The sequence below is a fragment of the Ammospiza nelsoni genome, chromosome 9 (assembly GCF_027579445.1).
Source record: "Ammospiza nelsoni isolate bAmmNel1 chromosome 9, bAmmNel1.pri, whole genome shotgun sequence".
In the NCBI taxonomy this organism is placed as follows: domain Eukaryota; kingdom Metazoa; phylum Chordata; class Aves; order Passeriformes; family Passerellidae; genus Ammospiza; species Ammospiza nelsoni.
Window position 1 is genome coordinate 12,916,715 of NC_080641.1, and position 25,637 is coordinate 12,942,351.

At 49.5% G+C, this 25,637-nt stretch overlaps 4 protein-coding genes across 8 annotated transcripts in view; 2 read left to right on the forward strand and 2 right to left on the reverse strand.

Annotated features, from left to right (window-relative positions):
- Positions 1–5,083, reverse strand: part of RGL1 (ral guanine nucleotide dissociation stimulator like 1) — a 75,202-nt gene extending 70,119 nt beyond the window's left edge. Inside the window, exons 1-2 of the mRNA XM_059478744.1 lie at positions 4,906–5,083; positions 3,699–3,873 (exon numbers count right to left, since the gene is read on the reverse strand). The gene's annotated coding sequence lies outside the window, so the exon portion shown is untranslated. The remainder of the gene's footprint in view (positions 1–3,698; positions 3,874–4,905) is intronic.
- ARPC5 (actin related protein 2/3 complex subunit 5) lies at positions 2,320–7,269 on the forward strand. Its single transcript, XM_059478745.1, has 4 exons — positions 2,320–2,517; positions 3,427–3,499; positions 5,079–5,255; positions 6,027–7,269. The coding sequence occupies exons 1-4, from the start codon at positions 2,375–2,377 to the stop codon at positions 6,087–6,089; spliced, it is 456 nt and encodes a 151-aa protein (XP_059334728.1). The 5' UTR covers positions 2,320–2,374; the 3' UTR covers positions 6,090–7,269.
- A 2,652-nt stretch (positions 7,270–9,921) lies between these two features.
- On the forward strand, positions 9,922–18,424 carry NCF2 (neutrophil cytosolic factor 2). 2 transcript variants are annotated; one of them, XM_059478307.1, is made up of 15 exons: positions 9,922–10,198; positions 10,640–10,722; positions 11,030–11,138; positions 11,346–11,483; positions 11,781–11,888; positions 12,840–12,899; positions 13,686–13,729; positions 13,835–13,976; positions 14,165–14,227; positions 14,592–14,670; positions 15,808–15,851; positions 16,311–16,447; positions 16,518–16,629; positions 16,849–17,011; positions 18,187–18,424. In XM_059478307.1, the coding sequence occupies exons 1-15, from the start codon at positions 10,025–10,027 to the stop codon at positions 18,282–18,284; spliced, it is 1,554 nt and encodes a 517-aa protein (XP_059334290.1). In that variant the 5' UTR covers positions 9,922–10,024; the 3' UTR covers positions 18,285–18,424. The 2 variants fall into 2 exon arrangements, with proteins under 2 accessions (XP_059334290.1, XP_059334291.1); XM_059478308.1 differs by having other exon boundaries at positions 11,349–11,483.
- Positions 18,425–19,420: 996 nt separating this feature from the next.
- SMG7 (SMG7 nonsense mediated mRNA decay factor) overlaps positions 19,421–25,637 on the reverse strand; it is a 51,323-nt gene continuing 45,106 nt past the window's right edge. For all 4 annotated transcript variants that reach the window (XM_059477976.1, XM_059477977.1, XM_059477978.1 and 1 more), the window contains 5 exons: positions 24,408–24,488; positions 23,704–23,863; positions 22,239–22,409; positions 21,975–22,126; positions 19,421–21,483 (listed from right to left, as the gene is read on the reverse strand). In XM_059477976.1, coding sequence (XP_059333959.1) covers positions 21,370–21,483; positions 21,975–22,126; positions 22,239–22,409; positions 23,704–23,863; positions 24,408–24,488 — 678 coding nt within the window. In that variant the 3' untranslated portion in view covers positions 19,421–21,369. The remainder of the gene's footprint in view (positions 21,484–21,974; positions 22,127–22,238; positions 22,410–23,703; positions 23,864–24,407; positions 24,489–25,637) is intronic.

The following is a 25,637-nucleotide window of genomic DNA, read 5'->3' on the forward strand; positions in this document are numbered from 1 at the left end:
AAAAGTGTGGCTGTTTCTATTGTGCAGTTTATCCTCCCAAGGGTAAAAGAGAAATTTTTGCTCTTTTTTTTAGCAAATATTTGTGAATAATGCCCCCAAGCTCCAAGAGTTTTTTTTCCTCTGTATCATGAACCAAGTTTCCACATGCTGCTACAAATTTCAGTAGCTTCTTGAATAGACTATTTATGTATAACATACTTTGTGTGTGGCATCACAGGGGCAGCCCCTCATCACCCAGCTCAGCCAGCAGGCACACAAAACCTACATCAAATTAACCAAACAGGAATTTAAACATCTCTTAGGACAGCCTTTCCCCAAGGAAAGCAGGGGACACCAGCTGGACAGCAGAATTTAAAGGCTCTTTCCTCTCTCAGCCAGCCTCCCAAAAGCCTTTCCCAGCCATCTGCTTCCCCTGATGTCTCCAAGCCAAGGAGGGCTTTCCCCATGTGCATTTCTGCCCTCTCAGAGGGAACAGCTATACCCCACACCCAGAAATATAGTAAGGCATTTAAAAATGCCAAAGGAATAATTCAGTGGAAAGTGCTCATTGTGAAGTGTTTCCCTATGGCACACACCTGCTCTGAGGACGGCACAGATCTGTCCACTTTTTGGTGTGAAACTGAGAACACAGATGGCAAAAAACAAAGTCCTCTCCTGCCAAATTTAACCCATGGAATAACGGTGGGTCTCAAATAATGGATTATGAGCATACTTTTGATTTAATCCTCTACCTCATAAGCCAGAGCAGCAAACCCTGAGCCTCAGTACTCCCTGCCCATGGCAGGCAGCTGGAACTATATGACCTTTAAGGTCCCTTCCAACCCAAACCATTCTGTGACTCCCTGATAGTCCATTTACCTCCTGCAGTTACTTTGTTGCCCTTAAGCCAATTTCCAGCAGAAAAATGCCAGCAGTCCCCAAGCTACAGCCACAGCTACGGCTGGACTGCAGCTTCCCAGGCTGAGGCAACTCTGGTGGAACATGTGACATATCCTAAATTCCTCCTCTGCCAAGGAGGTGGGTGGTCCTGCAGGTAGGACTGATACAGGAATACATTTCCCCACCTGCTGTTTTCTTCATAATAAGGGGGGTGGTGGTGGGTGTAATATATGTGTGTATATATGTGGATGTGTGTCTATTTTTTTTCCAGGGCCGCTGTTTTCTATTAACAGGAATCTCACAAAGCTGTGTCATTTCCTAATTAATAATAGGAGAATTGTTATCTACACAGGCCAAGTGTAATTTAAAAACAAATAACAGTCAAGCTGTGGCTGTTTTTTAACCTGCAAGGTCACTAGGTGCTGTTGGAGTAGGAGCTCCCTGAGCAGTCTAGGCAGGGCAGCTCTGAGCTCACCTGGAGCCACATGGGTCCTGCCCAGCCTGGCTCTGTCCTGGGGGGACACAGGGACCCAGACAAGCTCGGGAAGAGCTCATGGGAATCTCATAGAATTTAACAAAGCCAAGTGCTGGCGCTGCACCTGGCTCAGGGCAGCCCCTGGGGTCAGTCCAGGCTGGGAGGAGCAGCTGGAGCAGCCCTGGGAGAAGGGTTTGGGGGTGCTGGGGGTGAGAGCTGGAGCTGCCCCAGCCCTGAACCCCCTGCCCTGGGCTAAGCCCCAGCCTGGGCAGCAGGGGAGGGATTGGGATCGTGCCCCTGTGCCCCTGAGCATGGTGAGACCCCACCTGCAGAGCTGCCCCAGCACAGGGAGGAGCTGGAGCTGCTGGAGAGAGCCCAGGGCAGGCACCAGGATGGGCAGAGGGATGGAGCAGCTCTGCTGGCAGGGAAGGCTGGGAGAGCTGGAATTGTGCAGCCTGGAGCAGCTTTGGGGTGACCCCACTGGGGCCTTGCAGTGCCTGAAGGAGCTGATGGGAATGACGAGGACACACTATTTACAAGGGCCTGGAATGATGGAACAAGCAGGAATGGCTTCAAAGTCAGAGCAGGGTGACAGCAACATCAAGGTTGTGACTTCAATTCTGGCTATGGGCCATTTACTTAAGAATTGGATTTGATGATGCTTGTGTGTCTTTTCCAGCTCAGAATATTCTGTGAATCTGTGAAACTTCAAAAGAAAAGAGACTAAGTTTATATTGGCTACTGGGAAGAAGTACTCTTGTTTCCCGTGAGTCAGGACCTGGCACAGGTTTCCCAGAGAAGCTGTGGCCGCCCCATCTCTGGCAGCGTCCGAGGCCAGGCCGGAGAGCGGCTGGAGCAGCCTGGTTCTGTGGGAGGTGTCCCTGGCCGGGCAGGGTGGGCTGGGCTCGGAGCTCCCTCCAGCCCCCTCAGGCTCCGCTCGCTGTCAGCGCTGCCGCTGCGCCGGCGCCGCTGGGGCGGGGCGGGCCGGGCCGGCGGCGGCTGCGCGGGGCGGGCGCGGCCATGGCGAAGCACACGGTGTCCTCGGCGCGGTTCCGCCGGGTGGACGTGGACGAGTACGACGAGAACAAGTTCGTGGATGAGGAGGACGGGGGCGACGGGCAAGCGGGGCCTGATGAGGGCGAAGTGGACTCGTGCCTGCGACAATATCCTGAGGGCAGCGGCGGGTGCGGAGCGGGCGCGGCCGCCGCCGGGGCGGCCTTATAGGGGAACATCCGTGAGCGGCACCGCGGCGGGCGGGAAGCGCTGGGACGGGCTGAAGGGGAAGGGGCTGAAGGGGAGAGGGGCTGGCAGGATAAGGGAGAACGCTGAACGGGGAAAGGGCTGACAGCAGGAAGAGGCTGAGGGGGAAGGAGCTGGCAGCAGGAAGATGCTGAAGGGGGAAGGAGCTGGCAGCAGGAAGAGGCTGACAGCAGGAAGAGGCTGAATGGCTGGCCGAGGGAAGGGGAAGAGGCTGAAGCGGGAAGGGGCTGAATGGAGAAGGGGCTGGCAGAGGCAAGAGGCTGAATGGAGAAGGGGCTGGCAGAGGCAAGAGGCTGAAGGAGGAGGGGCTGGCCGTGGAAGGCGGCCCACCTTCCTCCCCTGCCCGCAGCAGCCGCAGTGCCCCAGGGCAGCGCTCAGGGAGGTGTCCCAGGGGATGCATACAAGGGGTTCCTGTGCCCAAAAGAGCTCCCCATGCCTGCTACCAGGGCTGCCTTGCCCTGCTGGCCCTTGGTCACTTTTCCCTGGGCTGCTGGGGCTGGATGTGACAAGCTGAGGCCTGTTCTCAAGGGCTGCAGATTGCAGAAGTGATGGGTACTGGTTTCTTTTGTTTTGACGCACATTCAGGGAAAGTCAGTCACATTCAACAGTCCTGGAACTATACAGCTGCTTGTTGATGCTGCTCCTGCCTCAAGTGGCCTGAAAATTGCTGTCTTAGGCTGTAATGTCTTCTTAGCTGGTGAGGCAATCGCTGCATCAGAGTGTTTTCAGTCATGCACAAGCCAGCTACAGATATAGCTGTCCTGGTACTTGATGTCCATGTACTTGGTGTCTGGTCCTTAACCATCTGGCACAGGGAACATGATGGCAGCACTGCAGGCAGCTCTGAAGAACCCTCCCATCAACACAAAGAACCAGGCAGTGAAGGTAAAATAGCAACTGTTTGCTCATGGGTCACTCCCTAAAAATCCTCTCCTGTCTCTGTTACCTCTGTGCCACTAGTTGTACCTTGAGGAGGTCACAGGAGCAGAATTTAGAGTATCCTCTGATATTGAGACATCCATGACCACAAGTGTTTTAATCTTGTTCAAAATACTGTAGCTCAGACATAGTACTGTCCACGTACCTTTACCTTGGTGTGTCTCCTACCAGTGCTGGTCGTGCTTGGTGTGCCCAGGTGTCACCAGGTGCCTGTGTCTGACTCAGACCAGACATGGCAGCTCACAGATGTAATCGTTGTATGCTCAGGGAGCCAGGCTTGCAGTTCTCACTTCTAACTAATGAAACCACCAGCAGTGAGCCTACAAAAAAGGAAGAATTGTTTTTTGTCACATCCAATCAAAATGAAGCTGTTAAAACCTCAGGAGAAGCAAGCCCTCCCCCGTGACAGTGTGGGAGTCTGCTGGGTACGTGCATTTCTGACTGTCCTCAGCATGGATCCTGAATAGCTCATGATTGCAGTGGTGGGAGGAACAGGCTGATAAGATATGGCACTGCCCAGCTGCTGAGTGCCTGCAGTCACTTCTCCCTGCCCAAGGAGAGGCCCCGGGGCATGGTTCCTGGCAGAGCTGTTCCTGCAGCCCCAGCCCTTTCCTGCAGGGTGTTACAGAGCTCTGAGAACCAGCTGTTACAAATAGAGCTGTACAGCTTTGTCCTCACATTAATGACTTGTTTCCATTAGCCTCTATTGAAGGATTTAAGAATACACTTGGTGGTGGAATTAATGAGGGTAGAATGACTGAACATCAATACCTCTCTTAATTTTTTGTTATCTCAAAACTTACATAATTTTGCTTACAGTCATGTGAGAAGTCTTGCTAAGCCAAGTGATTATGGGATATTAAATTGGGCAGGAAAACTGACATCCACAGTTTCTGTAGGGGGAAGGTGCCTGAGGTATTTATGTGATGGAATTATTCAAAAGTCCAGCAACCCTGAGGCATTCTTCTCTCATGCTGCCTCAGTCAGTGATGGATGAACAGGAGGAGCTGCTCCTTGCTGATGACATCCAGATCAAAAGTTATTAATTCTTAATATTAATGGCCAGTCTGCATCCACTGGGACTGCTTGGAAAGCACGTGGCTTCCAGCAGTCACCTCCTCCAGGCTGCCAATGGCATTTCCCTGGATCACATTAGTGGTTGTGAGGTATGGAAAATGCTCTGGTGGGAAGGGGGGGCAGACAAGCACTTGATTGTTATAATTATTTTGGAACTTGATAGATCTTGAGCTTCCATATGAGCATTTACAATTTAGCCACAATTAAGGGGTGCAGAATTGCAAACACTACAGAGGCAGAAAAACTAAAGCAGGGCAAATGTGTTCAACTCTTACCTTGTTTATCCATGGGAGGATGTGTTTGTTATACTTTGCTATGACAAGCTCTTCACACACCGTCCTCTTCAGAGGTGTTAATGATAAAAATGCTCTAATTCAGTTTGCCTGAGAGAGGAGCAGTGTTTGGCTGTGCCTCACAGCAGGATGGTTGTGTGTGTGCCTGTTGACAGGACCGTGCTGAGAGCATCGTGCTGAAGGTGCTCATCTCCTTCAAAGCCAACGACATCGAGAAGGCGGTGCAGTCACTGGACAAGAACGGGGTGGACCTGCTCATGAAGTACATCTACAAGGGCTTTGAGAGCCCCTCTGACAACAGCAGTGCTGTGCTGCTGCAGTGGCACGAGAAGGTGGGTGCCTGGGGACAGCTCCTGCCCTGAGCCTGGCAAGAACCCCCTCCTGGCTGGTGGGACTCTAGTGCCAGATTCAGGCTGTGAATGTGGAGCTCACAGCTGAGTTATACCTCCTGCCACTGCTGCTTCCTTGGGTAAACACCCAACAGTCAAAATTTGGGTTTCTCTTAGACTGAGGCAAACAAAATAGTTTCATCCATTCATTCAAGGAGAATTTCTTTCCTGGAGGGAAGCAAAATTTGCAGCTTGGTTATGCAGGGAAATGAAAGCTTAATTAAAGTTAAAAAGCTTTCTTGAAATTGAGTGTGATTATCGTACCCTGGCACCCTGGCTGCTTGTATTTCGTGGAGGGCAGGCAGATACTCATGTACAGTATAAATGTGATCCAAGTAATTTCATAGACTCCCAAGATGGTTTTGATTGGAAGGGACCTTGAAGTTTATCTCATTCCACAGACAGGGACACCTTCCACTAGCCCAGGTTGCTCCAAGCCCTGTCCAACCCAGCTTTGGGCATTTCCAGAGATAGGGCAGCCACAGCTCCTCTGGCAAATCTGTGCCAGGGCCTCCCCACCCTCACAGGGAAGGATTTCTTCCTGATACCTACCTCTACTCCCTGTCAGTTTGAAGCCTTTCCCCCTCATTCTGTCACTCCAGGCTATGTTCAAAGTCTCTCTGCATCATCCTTGTCAGCCTGTTTGGTTCCTGAAGGGAGCTCCAGGCTGCAGCTGCCCTGGCCTGCTGTTCACTGCCCCGTTTCCTTTCCCAGGCGCTGGCTGCTGGCGGCGTTGGGTCCATCGTGCGTGTTCTGACTGCCAGGAAGACAGTGTGACTCCAGCAGGGAGCGTTGGTGTGACTCCAGCAGGGAGCACCAGCCCTGACCCCCTGGCACGGCCGCCCCCGGGCAGCTCTGCCCCCCAGCTTTGCCTTCGCCCTGCTGCTTCTGTCATACCCCACCAATGATGCATCGTGATCTCTTCTGCAGTTCAATCCTGGAAAATTACGAAGGTGCAATTTTACTTCTAACAGGAATCTTTGGTACTCGCCAGCCTTTCAGCGACATATTCAGTGATGTAAACAATTTGGTGTTTAGAGTGATTTGCATTTGTGTGTAATTGTGGCAGATTTGGACCTGACTCTCTGAGCAAGTGCTAAGGGACACGGGGCAATGTCTTAATTTTTTGCTAGCCATGCAGCGTTTTGAGCTAAAATCTTGTATTTGAGAAGTGGGGCAGCTATTATTGACACAGGTAACTGGACCATATTGCCTTTGGTCAACCTCTGACCCTACATCTGTGAACAAGAGAGAAAAAAAGCTCTTTTCCAACCCCAATTATCATTCCAGAGAGCTGAGTATTTTCCTTAACCTGCTCAGGTTCCTTGCCATCAGTCTGATGCTGGGTCCACAGTGGGAAGGTCACAGTGGGATGGAGTTGTCCATCATGCAGTTTAGAAAAAAGGTTAATGGTCCATTTACACTGGAGCCCAGCCCAGTGAACTCTTCTTATTTTGGGGAGCAAAGCTCCTGAGGAGAAGAAGAAAAAGCAGCTTTTACACAGCAAATCACCTTTCAGCAATTGGAAAGTGATTTGGTTTTGTCAAGCACAACTAAATGGCTGCTTGGGGTAGTGTGAGAAACATATCCTGGTATCGACACCATCCTTGCAGAGCCTCCCCTATTTTGTTTTCTGGGTGTGTAGGGTCTGTAAGGATACCAGACAGTTCACATTCCTGTTGCATTGTGCCTCATCATGTTATCTAGTGGGCCAGTCAGGTTCCCAAACAAAGAGAATTTTAAAGAATTAGGAAAGCCCAGCGCATCCCAGACCACGGATCACCGTAGAAGGTTTAGGGCCAGGACTGAAATATATGTGTTTTAATTTCACTATTTTACTACAGTTCAGTTGTGTAAAACTGTTGGGGACCTTGTGAAATCTTTGCTGTTTTTTGATATCTGCTTTGTTTTTGTAATAATAATAAAGACCAGACAATAAATCATCACTGAATATTTACTCACTGTGTCTGACATGCCTTCAGTGGGGACCAGGAACCAGCACAGCTGCCCCTAAACCATTCAGTGCCTCCTGAATTCTCTTCCTAGGATGCTTCTGTTTGCTCACTGCCTCCAGAAGAACACAGGCACAACCACAGGAGGCACTGAGATCACCAGGTGAGAGACCCAACCTTGCTACAGAAAGGATCCAGGTTTCACCCATAGATCTGTACAGAAATTCTGGTTGTGCAGTGAGGGTTCTGTCCTTACAGCTCTGCCAGGAACTGTGATTGGCTCCTCTGGTTCTTTCTGCTTGCCCAGATCTGGGTTAAGACATCGATGAACCTCATTTAAACAAATAAGCTGTAATCCCAGAGAAGTGGAAAGTATTTTCCAAAGCAATTGATGCCAAAGCAGATCAGCTGCCTCTAGATGGCATTAGATGAATGAAGTGAATAAATGGAGTGGTCTTAAGGTTCTGCAGATCCCCTTGTGTGAGGCTGTGATGGACTTAGGAACATTTACAGAACATGTACATCCACATTTCTGTTCGGGGATGTGCTAAAACACGCATTGATATGGGGATAGGGCAGGATTTGCAGGGGCAGCTCTGCTGGTAATGAGTGACAGGAGGGGAAAAAGTAAATTAGTCTTAAAAAACAGCTTTTCCTCCAAATCGTGCCTTGCTTGCATTGGTGGATGGGTTCAGATTCCTGCTAGGAGAACAAAACCTTCAATGGAGAGCCTCATGCAGGTCAGACTGGGAAGGGTGACAGGGCTTACAGAGCTCTGCTGCCTTCAGCTCTAGCCAGAGCATGTGGCCATGGCACCTTCTCATCACCTCCTGCTTTTGTGCTACTCGAGACCTGCTGCTGTTCTCACATCCACCTCAGTGTCTGCCTCCATTTGGGAAAAGAGCCAAAACCCCCAGGTCCTGAGCAGAGAGCTCCAACTTGCCTTCCTGGGAATGAGCTGGACATGCTCCTCCACTTCTCCTGCCCAATAAAACTCAGAAAAATATCTTCCCTTGTGCATAATGGGGGGCTCTTTGTGCCTGAATCAGTCTTTGTTGACTCTTCAGAAATTATGAACTCGTACCTATTGTAGCTGTACAAAGTCAAAAGCACTGCACCCCAGCTGGATTTTGGACATTTCATATTGGTGAACTGGGTTTGCTGGATTCCAGGAGTCTTCCACAGGAAATGTCACCATCTCTGTTACTCACTTCCTGTTGGACGTTATCGTAGAAGAAACGAGTTTACCTACTGAGTCAGCTTTGGGCAGAGAAAGGGGAACAAGAGACTCACTCTTGCTACAACGGCTGTGTTTATCACAGCTCTGAAATCTCACTGTTAATTACAAATACCCAGCTGCTGTCAGCATTACAATGGGGATGATCTCTCATCCTCCTCCAGCTCCCCTTGTACTGCTTTTGGGATAAACTTGACTGAGCAGCGCACCAATTCCCATAATTCAATGAGCAGGAAATTAAGCCTCCAATAAGGTGAACCATTTGCTGCTCCATGGGGTGTCCCATCCCTCACAGGAATCAGAAAAGGCACCTGGAGGGGTGTTTTTACACTCACCATGTTGTTATTCCTGCCCTTTTACCTGGGCATCACTTCAGCTTGCTGCATCTCCCTCTGCTTTCCTGGAGATCAGAGTCTTGCTGTGGGAAGCCCATAGGACGCAGGGGGGATGCTGAGGGCACACATGCAGCTGGAGAACCAGAGAGCCCCAGGCTCAGAGTTCTGTTTGCTCCTACTTTGGATTAAAACCCCAATCTTTGCTGCTCTGGGGCACAGGTTTCTCCATCAGCAGTACTCAGAAGTCACCTCCCAGCCTCCCTCCCACTGCTGGAGTTATGTAATTTGCTAGGGAAGTTTTGGTAAAGGCACAAGGGCTGAGTCTTGCTGACATATTTTAAGCTCTTACAAAATATACATCACATTGCTGGTAGATGGGGCAGAGGCAAAGTACTTCCAAAAATGCCTAAAAACCATGTGCTCCAAACCTGTGAGTCAGCAGCAGGTCAGAATTCTGCTGTCACCACGTGCCCTGTGCTCATCTCTTGGCCCTGTGCTCCCAGCAGTGCTCCAGAGCCAGTCATGCTTCCTTGGCCCTGAAACACCTGGACAGAAGAGGTGATGGGCTGAGCCCTGGGGACACGGTGCAGCACGGCCACTGCCCCAGGAACCCCGTCCATGGGCAGCCCTTAGCAGGGAACTCCACACAGGGACAACACGGTGGGGTCAGGAAGGACAGAGGGTTTCCCAGGCACTGCCTTGGGCTCTACTTCACCTCCCCACTCAGGCAGACAGGGGAGCCCCAGGGCTGTGCCTGCCAGGAATTGTCGGCAGGAGCCGCTTGGCAATGATGAGGCTGCGCTTTGCAGGGCACCGAGGTGCCCGCAGCCGCAGCCCAGCGCTCATCATCCTGGGATTTTGCAGCCTGAAATTTGACCTGATGAACTACCCAGCTGACAAAATCCATGGTTCCTAATGTAAAAACGGGAAGATCAAAACCCGAGCAGGCGAGGAGCGGCTGCCCGAGAGGAGCAGGGATGCAGCCCATGGCCACCGCTGTGTCACACGCAGCCTCTGCCCCACTTCCCCACGCCGGGGCTGATGCGAGCGGGGCCACTTCCTGCCGGGTTAGTGACACGGCGGGTAAGGCAGAAGTGCAGGCAGAAGGGAGCCAGAGAGGCCGAGCTACGCCACAGGGAAGGACAGCGACAGGGTGAGACGACACGGGGATCCCTCTGCCACCACGCCATGTCCCTGGTGGAGACGATCCGGCTGTGGCAAGAAGGGGTGTGCGCTGCGGACAGGAAGGAGTGGAGCGCTGCCCTGGACGCCTTCTCGGCCGTCCAGAACCCCCCTGCCAAAATCTGCTTTAACATCGGCTGCATCCAGCTTGTCCTGGGGAAGCTGGCCGAGGCGGAGGAGGTAAGGTACAGCCCCTAGGGCCGCTCATCCTCCCCTCTGGGACTTGCCCAGGACATGGTGGGGCTGGAAGGAATTAATAGCATCACACTCTAAGGGATGGATTTGGGGCCTTTTAAAGCTGTGAGGAAGGGGGCAGCCCGAGGCTGCCAAACCTGTTCTGCCAGTGAATCAGAGGTGAGGCAGCAGCAGCGGTACACGGCTCACTGCTCACTCTCCCTCTCTCCGGGAGGTGACCATGCTGGCATGGCTCCAGCTCAAAAAGCCCAGGAGCCTGGTCCAGGCTCTCCCCCATCCACTGCCCAGTGCTGCAGGGAAACACAGCCCACAGAGCCCAGCTTGGGCAGCTCAGCTAAGGCAGGATAGGTACAACTGCTCTATGCCCTCAGTTTTGTTAAGGTGTCCCCTTTTTACCCCCCCTTTGCCCCACTCCTACCTCTGCAGGCGTTCACCCGGAGCATCGGCTGTGACAAGCACCTGGCTGTGGCTTACTTCCAGCGGGGGACCGTGTTTTACCGGAGCCAGAAGTGAGTGGAAGGGTTTCAAGTTTCATTCTTGCCACTTACAGAGATGCCAGCCTTCATGTGAGGATGGCCCCAGGCAGGTTGGTGCCCCAGAGCCCAGACTGAAAGCCGCTGAGGTTAAACAGGCTCCTACTCTTCAGCACTGCAGTCTGGGATTAATATGAGCCTCAAAACCTCTCTCCTTCCCTGGGGTGTCTGAAACACTGCAAGGATAGAGAGGAGACCCTGAACTCACCAAGTCTGAGTACAGGCTTAGAGGCAGGCAGGTTGCCACCACGAGCTGGTGACACCTTCATCCTCTGCTCCCCAGCCATGGAAAGGCCATGGAGGATTTCAAAGAGGCGCTGGCCCAGCTGCGAGGGAACCAACTCATCGACTACAAGATCCTGGGGCTGCACTACCGGCTCTTTGCCTGCGAGGTGAGACACACCTGGCCACCAGCTGGACCCCAAAACTCTGCTCTCCAGCCTTCTCCAGCATGAGAAATCTTAAGAGGACACAGCCAGCCTCTTTTGTACCTTGCAAAAACCAAGCAAGCGGGTGCAGTGCCACTGCCCCACTGCCCTTTCCTTTCCTGGCAGCTCTGGCTGCTCCAAGAGCTCTTTCCCTTGCTTCCATCCCTCCAGCAGATTCTCTACAACATTGCACTGGTGTATGCCACAACAGAGAACTGGGAGAAGGCTGAAGAGCACCTGACCCTGGCCATGAGCATGAAGAGCGAGCCCCAGCACAACAAGATAGACAGGGCAATGGAAGCCATCCTGGTATGGAGGAGCAGGTCTCACAGGGAGAGGGAGGGAAATCCCACTGACAGCACATCCAGCTTTTAGCAGGATTAAAATGCTGTGGCAATGGTTATTGCAGTGGGACACGAGTCTGTGGGATGAGCTTTGGGTCACAGGGAGACAGGGATGGGAAGATGGGATTCCATGGACCGCACCTGGGCTGGAATTGGGCTGTCATGGTGGGGGTCTGGAGCAGGCCCCAAGCCCAGGGCAGAAGGGACATTCATCACTCCCTGCTCTCACCTCCAAAGTCTCCATGACTTGTCTGTGCCACAGAAGCAGAAGCTCTGTCAGCTGGTGGCCATTCCTGCAGGGAAGCTGTTCAGGCCAAATGAGAAGCAAGTGGCTCAGCTGGAGAAGAAGGACTACCTGGGAAAGGCAATGGTAAGAAAGATCTGTACTATTTATTCAGGCCAAGCCTGTGGGCTGAGAAGAGCTGCTGACTGCCTTATCATCCCTCTGGGCTGCTGTCTGCTGCCTGGGAGGCAGCCAGAGACAGGGAGCTGGTCTCTGCCTCAGGGATCCCCCAGACATGGAGAGAGGGATGGCACACAGGGATCTCGTGGGAAACAGGGAGACTGCAAGAATACCAGAGCTAAAAGCATGTTCCTGCTGAGCATGGCCTATTTCCAGTTTGTCTCCTTAGTGAGACATGAGGGATAGTCAGCAATGAGCTGCAATGATCCCACTGGAGCTTCATCTCAAGCCAAGGCATTTTCAGGGATGGGGGAAAGGAGCTATTTAACATTTGACACCCACGACCAACCTCCAGCTCTTCCACCTCTCTGTTTGAAAAGAGCTTTTCAGCTCAGATAAGAAAGCAATCTTTTCTCATGTGAGTGTGCAAAATCCACCCACTGGGATACCACCTCTGGGTTCAGGCCCTGGGAGGCAGCACCCATCCAGAAAAGGAACCAGGCACTGGGGAATCAGACAGCTGAGAGCCAGGCAGCTCCTTGAGTGCCAGAAACATGTAAAAAAACATGTTTCAACTTTCTAAATTACATTTAAGGTCACCTGTAGGAGGTATGGGCTTGAGCTGGACACTGGCTCCCTTCAACATTTGTGATTAAAACAGAATGGGAAACTTTTAAGGTTTTAACACCTCAAACCACAGAAACAGCCAGGCTAAGAGCAGAAAACTTACCCCAGCTGAGAGGGAACCTATGGTACCTGAGGCACTCAGTCCAAGATGCTTAGCCTAAAATCATAGCCTCTCCAGAGCTTAAAGCACCCTGAGCAGCTTGGCTTGGCCAGCAGCAAAGGAGGAGGGTGGACATCAGAGGTCTGAGAGGGGTCTAGGGGCACCAAGTCACTCTTTGTCTCTGGCCCTAGGTGGTGGCCTCTGTGGTGGACAAGGATGATTTTTCAGGATTTGCTCCCCTGCAGCCACAGGTAAGATCTGTCAGTGAACAGCATGAACAGCATGCTCAGGGCAGAGTGACATGGGGGCTGTCACCCACTCTGGGGAGCACCCTTACCACCCTGAACTCTGTGCCACCACCGTGGGGAGGAGGCAGGCACTGCTTCCATGGATCCACTGCTCCCTCCACCATCAGGAAGCTCATCCCAATCCCACCCACAGCTGGGGCTGAGGTTAGGCTGGTTCCCTGCATGGGGAAGCAGTGGGTGGGGTGATGGCTCTCTGCAGGGAGCTGTCTCTGACCCTCCCCAAAGCAATCATTAGGGATCCTCTGCCTAACAACAGCAGTTTTATTCTCACTTTGCACCCTCCTGCCTTTCCACAACTCCTTAGCATTTCCCATGCCATTTTCCAGATGATGTAATGGCATCTTCCCATTCCCAAATGTGGCAAGAGTTTTTCCAGGAGGTTTTTGGGTGTATATGGGGAAACACAGCACAGCACCACTGCACAAGATACATGACAACCTTCTCAATGCAGACAGCATTGACAATTTCAATCCTCTGTGAACTGAAACTAAAATCAGGAGTGAAAAGAGGATCATGCCTCTGAAAGCCAACTGTATGTTGAAGAGTGTGCAAACTGTTCCTTAGAAGGAACAAAGCCAGTGATATTCCTCATGGCACTTAAGGCACCTGCATGTGGAGGAAGGAACAGTGTTGGGGTGAGGGCATGGTAAAAGCCTCCAGGACATTTCTTCAAAGCGAACAAAATCCTCTGACTTACTGGTATTTTCCTTCTTGTCTTCCTGTTGGCAGGCCTCTGGTCCTCCACCCAGGCCCAAGACCCCAGAAATCCTCAGGTAAGTTGTATGAAAGATGGATCACCCATGCAGCCAGGCACAACCCCATCCTGCACTCACACAGCATCACCAACATCCTGACCTGTGCACTGCTCCCACCCCCAGGGCCCTCACAGGGCAGCCACACCGCGTCATGTACGAGTTCATTCCCGAGACCGAGGAGGAGCTGCAGGTCCTGCCAGGAAACATTGTCTTTGTCCTGAAGAAAGAGAAGGACAATTGGGCTACAGTGATGTTCAATGGAAAGGTATACCAGGACTGTGCTGCACAGGAGGGACAGACAACAGATTATGGCTGAGATTCTGCTAAACTAAACTTCAAGCCTCAGGAACCCTCCTGGATGCAGGGGAGGGTGAGGACACATCCAGTTGTGTCCTCCAGCAGTGGGTTGCCTTCTTGCCAAGCAATCACTACACATCTCTTCTCCCCCTGCAGAAAGGGATTGTCCCCTGCAACTTCCTCGAGCCTGTGGAGCTCCACAATAAGCTGCACATCCAGGTGAGGCAGCCCAGGAGGAAATGGTGTCCTGGGGAGGGCAGATCTTGAAATATTCACCCAACACCTGCCTCCCAGTGGGACCCATATATGTGACTCCCTCCTCCTCATGATGATGGCGTTGGTTCTTCTGGCCCATGGTCACCTTATCATGAGCTCAGAGACCTGCACAATCTGTGCTGGTGGCACCCTAGCGGTGGTGGGCAATGCTGGGGAGATAATGGATCTAGCTAAGTGACCCCTCCCCTGTTCAATACCCCAAACAGACTTGGGGAAAAGCAGGTTGGAGGGGAGCTGCACAAGGCAGCAGCACCCCAGTCCCTCAGTGAGGGTGGGACTGACAGCACTGTCTCTTCCCATGGCACAGGAGGAAGCCCCTGTGGAAGCTGAGATCCCCGAGTCACCCACCCGCAGTGTGCCGGAGAGGCCGCGGCGGCTGGCGCCAGGTCAGTGAGGGCAGCTGAGGGCATGGGGACACAGGGTGACATCCTCACCCTCAGCAGGCTGAGGTGGCACATCCTCACCCTTTGGGAGCAGCGTAGGGCTCATCTTCATCTTATTCCTGGCCCCTTTGCAATCAAGGAATGGGAGACATTGCAACAGGAGGCAGAAACAGAACTGCAGTGCTGAGAATGGAGTAAAATAGCATCTGTGGGGTCCCTGAGGAAAGCAAGTCCCTCTGTGCTTTAATTAGCACAGGGAGTAATGAGGAAAAGGGCTTGGAGACAGGAATGGGGCAAGGACCAGCTTGGAGTAAAGGATTCCTTATAGGCTTCTCCTTCAAGCAGGGCATCCAAGATAGTTTCAGTGCTGCTTGAGCTGAGCTAGGCTTAAAGGAGCTGTATTAATTACTACATCTTAAAGGAGCTGTGTGAAGGGGATTCCTGGCTGGTGGTACCCAGTGTTCCACATCCCAAGCTCCTGTTCCCAACAGAGCGGCCTTGTAGAGAGTCCATGGGTAGAGCTGACACAGAAGAAGGCTGCGGCTCATGGAATTAAGGCCAAACACCTCACACACACAAAAACCCCAATGATCATCTTTATGGCACCAAAAGCCATCTCAGGTCTATTAGTGGGACCATGTTCAACAGTGTAGCTTGGGCTCTTCCTGGAATGAGCACAGTTGTGCCAAAGCACTGCCAAAATGTAAATCAGATCCTCATGAAGAGGCTTCCACAAAGCTGCATGAAATCACCCTGCCTGGAGGCCTGAGTTTAGCTTTACAGCCCCATTGAACGACAGGGACTGCCTTTGGTTTTCAGGGATATCAAAGGAGCAAAGACAATAAAACCAGCAGCTCTGTTGGTATTTTTTGGATCCATCCATGAAAGAATCCCACCCCTCATGCTCCCATCTCTGCAAGAGGGAAGGCACAGAGCCAAAACCTCTGCTCAGTGGTACCTTACAGAAGAACACCTGTGGCAGATGCTGTATCCATTCAAGGGATCGCTGCTGGCTCCAGGGCTGGCTGGTGTTGCTGGAGATCATGATGGGCTGCAGGAGGCCTGGCTGTGTGTTTATAAACATTTATCCCATCCCATTCCATTCCATCCCTCCTGAGCCACCTTTTTCCTCCTCCCCAGACCACGTTCCTGCTACGGTGGTGCAGCCAAGAGACACAGCAAAGGTAACATCCTGTGAATGCTGACCCCGAGGTCCTGCTCTCATACAAACCTGCTTCTACCAGGAGACTTAGGGATGCTTTTGGGAGTTCTCATTCTGGCCCCAGGTCAGGGGGCCACTGGATGACTCTCATCTTAGTCAACCTGAGGCACTTGAGAGGGAGAAATAGGAGAGAGCTTGACTGGAATGCACATACTCTGGGATATGGTCAGCACATCAGAAAGTCACACTGGGAAGAGATGGGAAAATACAGCAATTCCAACTAAAAAAAAAAAAAAAAAAAAAAAAAAAAGAGGGACTTGGAGGGTGGGCACAGCTCTAATTTGATCACCCCAAAGCCACAATTTGGTGCCAAGTCCCCAATCTATTACTGAGCTCTCTCCTGGGATGAGCGTGGGTCTGCCAACCAATATGTCTGTGCTTGCCAAGCCACACAAGGTGACATCCCATTTCCTGCCTGCAGGAGGCTGAACCAACTGTCCTCAAGGTGCATTACAAATTCACAGTGGCCCTGAGAGTCGATCGAGGCCACTCCTACAGGGAGCTCCTGGAGCTGGTTTGCAGGAAGCTGGAGCTGCAGCCCGAGCACACGGAGCTGAGGTGAGGCACTGCCAGCCCCAGTGAGCCAGGGCTGGGCTCCAGCACTCCTCACCTGCATCCCCTGCACCAGGTACAAGCCTGTGGAGGGCCAGGAGCTGGTGACTCTGAGTGCAGAGAACGTGGAGGCAGCCTGGAGCCAGAGCAAGGACAACTGCCTGACAGTCTGGTGCAATGGCACAGAGGTCAGTGACAGCTACAGGGGGCAGCCACCTTCTCTTGCCTCCTGCCTTTCTTCTCCTTGCCACAAGAATGGGTTTGTGGCTTTCAACAGAAGCCAGCAACCTCATGAAAGGCGGAGGAGCAAAGAGAGAGGAGAAGAGAAGCAGAGCTCATGTCTCTTGCCCTGCTACAGAGGAAGAAAACCAAGAGGTTGTGTCCTCACCAGCTTGTTTCTTGCCCAGGGAGAGGGGTTTGTACCAGACAGCAAACCAGAGGAGTCACTGCAGGAGGCAATGCCTGGGGAGACGGGACCCAAGCACGTTGTAGCTCAGTACAGTTATGAAGCCACCCAACCTGAAGACCTGGAGTTTCAGGCAGGAGACACGATCCTTGTTTTATCCAAAGGTAATTGTGCTCCTCCTGGGACAGGAGCGGGGAGGGACCCCCAGCTCTGGTGAGAGGGAGGGTGGTGTGGCAGCAGCAGAGCCCCTCCAGCTCTGCACTGGGATTCCTATCCACACATCCCTGTTACACACACTTCTTCCAACAGATTTTCATCACTCCTGTTTCCATCGCAGCCCTCCCAAACATCTAAGACAGGAGCTACACTTGGACTGTGTTTAAGCTTATTGATCACCGTGGACTCTTTCAAGGAGATACCTCATTTTAGCTTCTATCCCCACAATGGGAGCAGGCTCTCACTCCCATTCCTTCCACCTGGAACCTTTTTTCATCTACTTTTCTTGTTAAGAGTAAAATCTTTCAATAATCATTCTATATTAGCCCTTAGTGTTTCTATGGGAATTGAGGCTTAAATACAGACTAAATCTCAGGAAGATCAATATACACAGGGCACACTCCCCATCTCATTTGAGCCTCTGAGTGCAATCAAGACATCAGGAACAAGTTTTAAAGGCAAAACTCCCTTATGTTTAGCTATCTGTAGTTATGTCACTGATTTCTGGTGGCTGGAAGGCTTTGGCAGCAGTACACAATCAGTCCCCCATGTAACCTTTGACAGGTTAGATTCTGCACCACACAATACTGATCACCCCCTCCACCCCAAAACCCTACTTTCCCCTTCATTGCTGAGCTAAATATTTCCCAGTACAAAGCTGGTTCTTGCCTCATTTGGTTCCCTCACAGCAAAACTGCCAGAGCTCCTAGGCTTTACTTAACCCAGGGTAAGGGCTGAGTGAGGGGGTTGGTTTAGGGGTTTTATGTGAACATGAGAAATAGCTGACAAAACACTTCACATGTATCCTGAAGAGGACAGATCAAGTATCAGATAATTTCCTCACTCTCCACACTCACTTTGTTTCCACTCAAGGCAGTTTCCAAGCCCCCTGGTCTCTATTTTGATCCCATTTCCCAACCCCATTTGATATTCCTTCTTACCTTACCACTTTACTGTCTTCCTCATTCCTCCCTTTCCTCCACATTCCACTCCCTGCTGGGTCTGCACAGCTCCAAGTTTTATCAGCAGAACACCATAAACAGTGATCTCAGGCCTGTCTGCAGCACATTATGCTCCTGTACATTCCTAGGGTCATAAGAACTGTGTCAATTTTCCCTTCCAGTGAATGAAGACTGGTTTGAAGGCAAGTGCAAGGGGAGGACTGGCATCTTCCCATCTGCATTTGTTCAACAGCCCAACACTGAACACCCAGAGAAGTGATCTCAGAAAAGCCTGAAGTTGTGGAGAGAAATTAAGAATTCAACTGTTGCCATTATGTAGTCTGCATGTTAATCCCTGCATCTGAAAATGAACTTTAAATGTTATTGCTACTTGTATTAAAAGCTTTATATTTTCTCTTACCTTTTGTGTTGTTCTCTTAAAAAGGAACTTGTTAAGAAGTTGCTAATTCCTGTTAGGGATACATTAGTTCCTAAATCCTGTGCTTGGAAAGAGACTTGCCATGTTCCCCCATCCTTAAAAAAGCTTTTATACAGACCTGCCAGAAGCTGGGAACATCCACAAGAAGGTGGGTGGTGCAGCCTGTATTTGCAGCCCTGCCAGGAGATCCCAAAGGGGAAGCAAGTTCAGGAAGCTACAGACCAGGAAAGCAATTGCTTCCTTAAGACATCAGTGCCAACCCCAAGAACTTAGAAGACACCACACAGCCTCACCCTGCCCCAACTGACAACTGAAATTCACATGGACTTTTAAAATCCCACCAATAAAAGCAGACACATTTTCTTCAGCACTGGGAGCCTTACATCAAAGTTTCTCCTGATCAGTCAGAAGATACAGTAACTTTGAAAGACAGAGCCTGGAATCCCAGAGCTTTACTCCAAAGGTGCTAAGGAGGCTATCACACAAGTCCAGAAAACCCTACTGCCCCATTAACCTAAATATCACATTTCTTTTTAAAGGAACTTATTCTGGAGACAATAAACACCTGTAATTTCAAAACCAGAACATCTCTGGAGTTTCCTGTCACATACCTGGAAGCATGGAAACAGTGAACACACTAGTCTGCAGGCAAGTCATTGGCAGAAGGATCTGCGCCCTCTTTCTGTACACTACATATACTGTACCAGGATGAGTCTGCAACTAGGGAGGAGCTTTGTAAGCTGCTCCCATCCTACATATTTAGTTCAGTATGTAAAACACACTACACAGGCAGCACAAAACCACAACCAAATTATCTGTACCAAGCCCAAGCCACTGTGATTCATTTAGGTCTGTTTCAAATTAAAAAAAAAAAAAATCAACTTCAAACATTCTTCTGGCTTCTACAGAAAAGTAATGCATTTTTAAAGGCCTGAAGCCAAGTCACACAGGAAATAAATGCTACACACAGACCTGGATGGAGAGAACATGGTTTAATTAAAGGCAAAGCTGATTTCGGCAGCTGCAGTTCTTGCACAGACAGACAGAAAACACAAAAAAAGCTTACAACACAAACCAGTTTCTGTTGGGGGCCCCTTGCCTTGCTCCTGCAGGTGCTGGAGGGCAGGGGGCTCAGATGCATTCCCGAGGCCGGGTGCTCATGCACAAGTGGAAGGGTGCAGCTGGACCTGCCCGGCTGGGAGTGAGGTGGTGCTCCTGGTCTGGGGTGCAAGAGTCAGTGACCGTGCAACACGGGGATGCCGCAGCTGCCTGGGCACACAGCTTGGACACACAGCGGGAGGGCTGGAGGGGACACACAGGGTGGGCTGGGTTACCACCGGGTGGGAATTTCACTTTTTGGACTTGTTAAAGGAAATACAGCTTTGAAATGCAACACAGAACAGTGATGTTGCTCAGGTGGAGCTCGTAGGGAGCTTCTCGCACCCCCAAGGGTATTGGGTCTCCTCCGCCTTCCCTTTTTGTATTCTCTGGGGCTGCCCAGACTCCAGCGTCACTTCGGCTCCTGCATGTGCTTTGTTCTGCAGCTGAATTCTAGCCCAGAGATCCTGAATCATCACACAAACTCCTACTGCTAAAAACAGCAAATGGACATTGAGTCTGTTCCTGTAACTTCCCTGGGAAATCTAACAAAAACGCTGTCCTTTTCTTTAACAAAACTTCCAGTCTTCCTTCCCCCTAATAAATAGCAAATAAAATGTTTTTTTTTTCCTTTTCCCTTCTGCACCTTTTCGTCTATGAACAGCACTGTGCTGTTTCCGTGTGTCCATGGGTGCCTTGGATTTGTTTCTGGCACTGAAAGCCTGGGGCTGCAGCTGGGACAGGTTTCTGCAGAGCTGACCTGTGCCTCACCGGGCGTGCGGATGCCCCATGCTGTCTGGGCTGGCTGTCGGATTCACCCAGCCCTGCTGGACCCCTGATTATTTTCTGCCATGGTAATGAAACTACGAGCGTTCAGCGAAGATGGGAGGATGGAAAGAGAAAAAAACAAAACCAAACCGAAACAAAACAAAACAAAAACCCATTGAAAGCTTTCTACCTACCTATTAAAATGAGTCAGGCTGTGAATGCACAGACTAGCCTGCCCTTTGTGGGGCTAGCCACTATGCTACAGTAAAATGTACAGGAATCACACGTTAATTTAAAACCCCATAGCAGTTAACTTGCTTTTCAGCAGAGTGCTGTGAGGCCCCATGTCACCCCTTATAGCTCAAACACCTACTGAGAGAAGGACATTTCATGCTGGAGTCTCTAACCCACCCAAAGCCTCCGGGTGAAGCAGTGCCAAGTGCCAGACTCTCTTTCATGAAACTCCTTTGCTAAGCCGGGATGCAGAGCCCCACCTCATCACCACCCACTGTGACTGGAGCAGCAACTGGGGCTTTCATTGCTACACACTGACTATGAAGCACGTCTGTGTACAGAATTCAGTGTGATCTTACTACTGAGATAGTAATAAAGATGTTTAGGAGTAATTTCAACTACATTCTCAGTCAGCGAAGCAATCATTAATGGATTCCTATTGTATCTCCCCAAAGAGAGGAAAAGGATTGAGAAGTGCTCATTGGCTTCTCCCATCTGCCCTTTGCTCTCAGCTTTTACTTCCCATGTGGCTGGGGACATGCACAATGGAGAAGGTGAGAGGCGGTGATATTGGGTTACTGAGTGAGCCAAACAGCAGTTCCTCTCTCCCTCCGAAGGGCCCGGGGGATGGGAGAGTTCCTGATGTTGTTTGTTTGCACTGCAGACGTTTTGTGCACACTCAGTGGGTTGGTGGAGCACTTACGCCCTCCTGACAGCAAGGAACAGAAGAGAGGGCTGCCACCTGCACAGGACTGCGTGTGCCAGTCCCACAGACCCAACATGCCATGGTTTATGGAGCCGTCGTTGTGAGGGTGTCTCCTCTGTCTCAATGCGGCGGGTTCATGGCACCTTGTCCGCGCTGCTGCTTCTGCTTCTGCTGCATCAACAGCTGCTCCAGGGCCGAGGGGCCGGGGTGCATCATGGAACTGGACCAGATGGACTAAAAACAAACAGCCAACACTAGCACCTCCTTGCATCACACAGGACCTCTGCCAGGTGGGAAAGCAGACACCATGTTGTATATGCTCCCTCCTTATCACTCATACCTGGCTTATCACGAAAGTTAACCAGGCTTCAAAGACGACCTTCTAAAAAGAGACTCCCTAGAAGAACTTTATCCTCCTCCAGAACTCTCATTACCATAAAAATTCGTCCCACATTTACTATTACTAATTTTAGACTAGTCAAAGCTAATGTTAGAATTTCTTCCAGTTCTGCCAGCCTGGGCTTGTTCCACAAAATCTCAAAACCAGCAAGAACTGTAAATTTGTGACACCTTCCTGCATTGGTGGCACCTCCCACGCTGCCTTGTGTAAGTCAATCTGCAGGAAAAACTGGCACTGAACTCTGACACTTTCAACAGGCTAATGGCCATCACTTGATCATCCAGCCTGCAGACCCATCCCTGAGCACAGCCCCAGCCAAACCCACCTTCAGGCTCTCCATAAGCACAGCAGAGGAGTCCTCCATGGCAGGAGGGCCTTGCACTGCCCAGGTACCACTGGGAGCACTGGACTGGTGCCAGCTGCTCTCTGAAGAGGACGATGTTGTTGGGAGATAGTCGAGACCAAACCCTCCCATTGCTAAAATGGCAGAAAGACAAGTTCAGAGTGAGATGGCAAGACCAGTGCAAAACAAGCATCGTCAGATGATGGTGTCTGACAGTTCTGTGCTAACCTGGAACCCAGCACTTGCCTGGCTTATCTGTTTTCCAGCGGTCTGCAACTCTCCGGTCTCTGTTGTCCGGAGTCCCAATGGGTCCAAAGTTGGAGAAAGGAACAGAATTGTGGTTATGGGTTGGAGGGGAGCTTGGCAAGCTGCTGGGGTTGGAGGAGTGAGGAGACTGGCTGGCTGGTGTTGAATGATCTAGGGATTACAAGGGAAGAGGAAAAAAGGTCAGCAGAGACAGCATGAGCCTCCCAGTTTTGAATTTCTTAGTGCTGCTGCAAATTTTGCCATCACCCAGCTTGCTACAATGCTGAAGGTCAGTTTTTATTTCCTCTGCTACATGAATGTAATGCAAATTCCTAAATTCTGAGTGAAAAATTTACAAGGACAGAATGACTGTGTTTAATGCTTACCAGAAAAAAAAACAAAACAAAACCCAGGACACCTCATGAGGGCTGGCTAGGCAAAGGCAGTTTTCCTCCATCTCTTGAAGAACTTGTGTCAAACTAAAAGAACAACTGCCTCCAAGCTTGACAAACCAATTGAAAAATTAGATTAGACCTTGAGGAGTTTGCAAGTTTACAACTTCAACTCCCAGGTCTGAGAATGTTTTGTACTTCTGTGAACCTTAAAACAATTGAGACCAGAACTCATAAGTGAGCAAAAGAGGAGAGGGAACATGAAGCAGGCTGTCCACAGGCAGAACAGAACAAATGAAGAGGTGAAGGGAGAGGGAGTTGAAGCCATGCGAGCCAAAAATCCTGCTAGAATAAAAGCACTTTGCAACTCCCTCCATCTCACCCACAACAGCTTCTCCTGGCTGGGCGCACAAGTCCCACCAAACATCTCATCCAGTGCAGGTGTTATTTAAAATCCACTCTTTTCTTAGATTCAACTAACTCCTCTCTCACACTCTTCTGAGATTAAAATCCAGATGTAATAGTTATGGTTTATGCCTTTAAGATAATTACTGACAAAGAAGTTGGTCTGCTTTATGGGCTGCTTAACAGTAAAAAACCAATGCAACAAACCCCACTGCAGTTGTATTTTCCCCCACTCTTCCCTTATACAGTTTCTTCTTCAAATATTTGCATTATGAAATCCAGCTCCTCCTGCTTTTACTAAAAAAATGCAACACAAAGTATATGGATGTCTGAGTTAAAGCACTACTCTCAAATGGCTGTCAGGAAACGAAGTTAAAGAGATTTCAGGATTTATCACCTCCTACAACATTTACCCTGCTCAACTACTTAAATTAAAATCCAAGTTCTTACACTGTATTAATTACAAAATCCCCTCGTATTTCTGCAGATATATAAAGTAAAACAGAAACCTTCAGAGATCTTGCCAAGTTTTTTTTTTTTTTTTTTTTTTTTTTTTTTTTTTTTTTTTTTTTTTTTTAATTTCCAGTTACATGTAACTTGCAGTTGGTTTAGAATTAACTCAAATCCTCTTAAATCACTAGACACAAGAAATGCTGTACCAGGATTACCTGAGCTGGCTGGAAGGGATGGAGACCACGGAGTCCCTTCAAAGAGAGAATAGAGTGAAGTCTCCTGATGGGCAACTGAAGGGGTGACTTCTGTTTTTGTGCTGGTATTGATGTTTTTTCCATATACCTCATTGAACATGCTGTTGTTTGGGTATCTTTCCTGAAAAAAACCAAACAATATGAGAGCTCATGTGTTAGACTTATTTCAAACACTGAGACTGTACAAAGAAAACAATTCTAGTTCAAAATAGTTCCTAATTCCTTTTTCACTTCCCAGTCCCATCTTCTTTGACCATTTAATTTAAGTCCATGCTGAATCAAGACAGATTTCCCCTGGCTGAACTGCAAAGTCCTCACAAAATCTTGATTCCCAGTACTTAGAAAAGTTCTATCAAGACCCTGCTCAATTCCCTGGAAGAGAACGGGTATTATTGCTCTGGAAATAAAAACCTACACACCACAGCACCCTGAGATGCACTTTTCAGTCAATTTCATGGCTTCACTAAGAGCAAAGGGCCCCTGAACTCAGTAATAAGATCTGCAGAGATATAGCTAAGATGAATTTGGGAAGAAAACTGATAAAGGCAAAGATTAGGGTTGATACAGAGTGGAATTACACATCAGTGTGGATTTCTTTCAGGTTTTCCACTGGCTTAATCACAAGCTGAAACAGCAAAAGGTGTTGGACTCTGGTTCACACTCACCTGATTTAGAGAAAAGCCACTGAGGGACAAGAAAGATGATGACTGAGACATCAATTCTGATGGTTTTTCCAGCAGGGACTTCTTCAGAAAGCAAAAAGGGGAAAAGCACAGTTAGTGCTCAGCGTAGCGACCAGGAGGAAAGTGCATAATCAGAAACTGCCAAAGTGGTATTGGTCACATTTACAACTTGCCTTGCATTTTACCTCCAGTACTTTGAAGGACAGGGGAGGCAAGCTAACAAGTGCAAAATATCAGCAGTTTTCCTACTACCTGTAATTAATAATCTACAAATCAACAAACATTACAGCTGAGAGTCTCAGACCCAGAACAGGTTTCAAATGCAAAGTCTAATACTGTGATACATCTAATGGGGAGGCTCCTGCCAAAAACACCTTATGGTTGTGTAAAACCTTGCACAAGTGAGACAGGACCCTTCCCAGTGACACAAGGACTCTTTCAAACAAGATTAGACTCTTGTATGTGGCTACTGACAGAGTATCTTTTCAGTTCTGAGAGCATCTCTGCTGTAGAGACATTCTTAGACAGCAAGAGCAGCTAAGTGTTTTTTAAATTAGGTTTAGTAGTCCAACTTCATTTAGCACTCTCTCATTTCCATTATAAATTACTTGTAGACAGGAAGGAAAAAAAATATCCAACCCAAATGTTAAAAAGTAAGGTTCCAAAACTCTCCATGGATTTTACTTCCATGTAAAGATACTATGGGCCATGACCTTTCATCCAGCATGTATGCCACCTCCATCTCACACAGTTGTTATTTCCAGCATAATATTTCTTGTCTTTCTGTCTGGGTTTTACTATGATTAAGGAGTGAAAAACAGGGTCTCTGAAATGAGCCTATTCAGAGAAAAAATAGCTAAGTTATCACTGACAAAAACCAAAGAAAAATTATCAAGCTTGCCTGGTAGACAATGAACATCACCAAATCTAGGATGTGCATCACCAAGCCATAGCATTAGTAAAACCCTAAGTAAAAATGTGTGTGAACCAAAATAAAAGCTGTAGTCTTGTTACAAACAACCTCCTCTTGCACTCTCACCAGCTCAGCATGTCAGATGTTTTAAAATTTATTATTCAAACCACAAAAACCAGAACTAGCATCTTTCTGTCTTTAACACAGCCACAGTACCTGGAATACTTTTGCTTTCATCATGTAAACTTAAGACAAACAGCCTCATTTTCTTGGCAGGCAGCCCCTAGCTTGTTAGATTT

Bases quoted from the DNA above. Each gene is read 5' to 3' on its own strand.
- ARPC5 (XM_059478745.1), top strand. From the start codon at position 2,375: ATGGCGAAGCACACGGTGTCCTCGGCGCGGTTCCGCCGGGTGGACGTG. The intron at 2,518-3,426 runs ATATCCTGAGGG...ACCATCTGGCAC, and splicing joins GTGGACTCGTGCCTGCGACA to AGGGAACATGATGGCAGCAC. The intron at 5,256-6,026 runs GTGGGTGCCTGG...TTCCTTTCCCAG, and splicing joins TGCTGCAGTGGCACGAGAAG to GCGCTGGCTGCTGGCGGCGT.
- NCF2 (XM_059478307.1), top strand. From the start codon at position 10,025: ATGTCCCTGGTGGAGACGATCCGGCTGTGGCAAGAAGGGGTGTGCGCT. The intron at 11,889-12,839 runs GTAAGAAAGATC...CTCTGGCCCTAG, and splicing joins ACTACCTGGGAAAGGCAATG to GTGGTGGCCTCTGTGGTGGA. The intron at 16,630-16,848 runs GTCAGTGACAGC...TTTCTTGCCCAG, and splicing joins TCTGGTGCAATGGCACAGAG to GGAGAGGGGTTTGTACCAGA.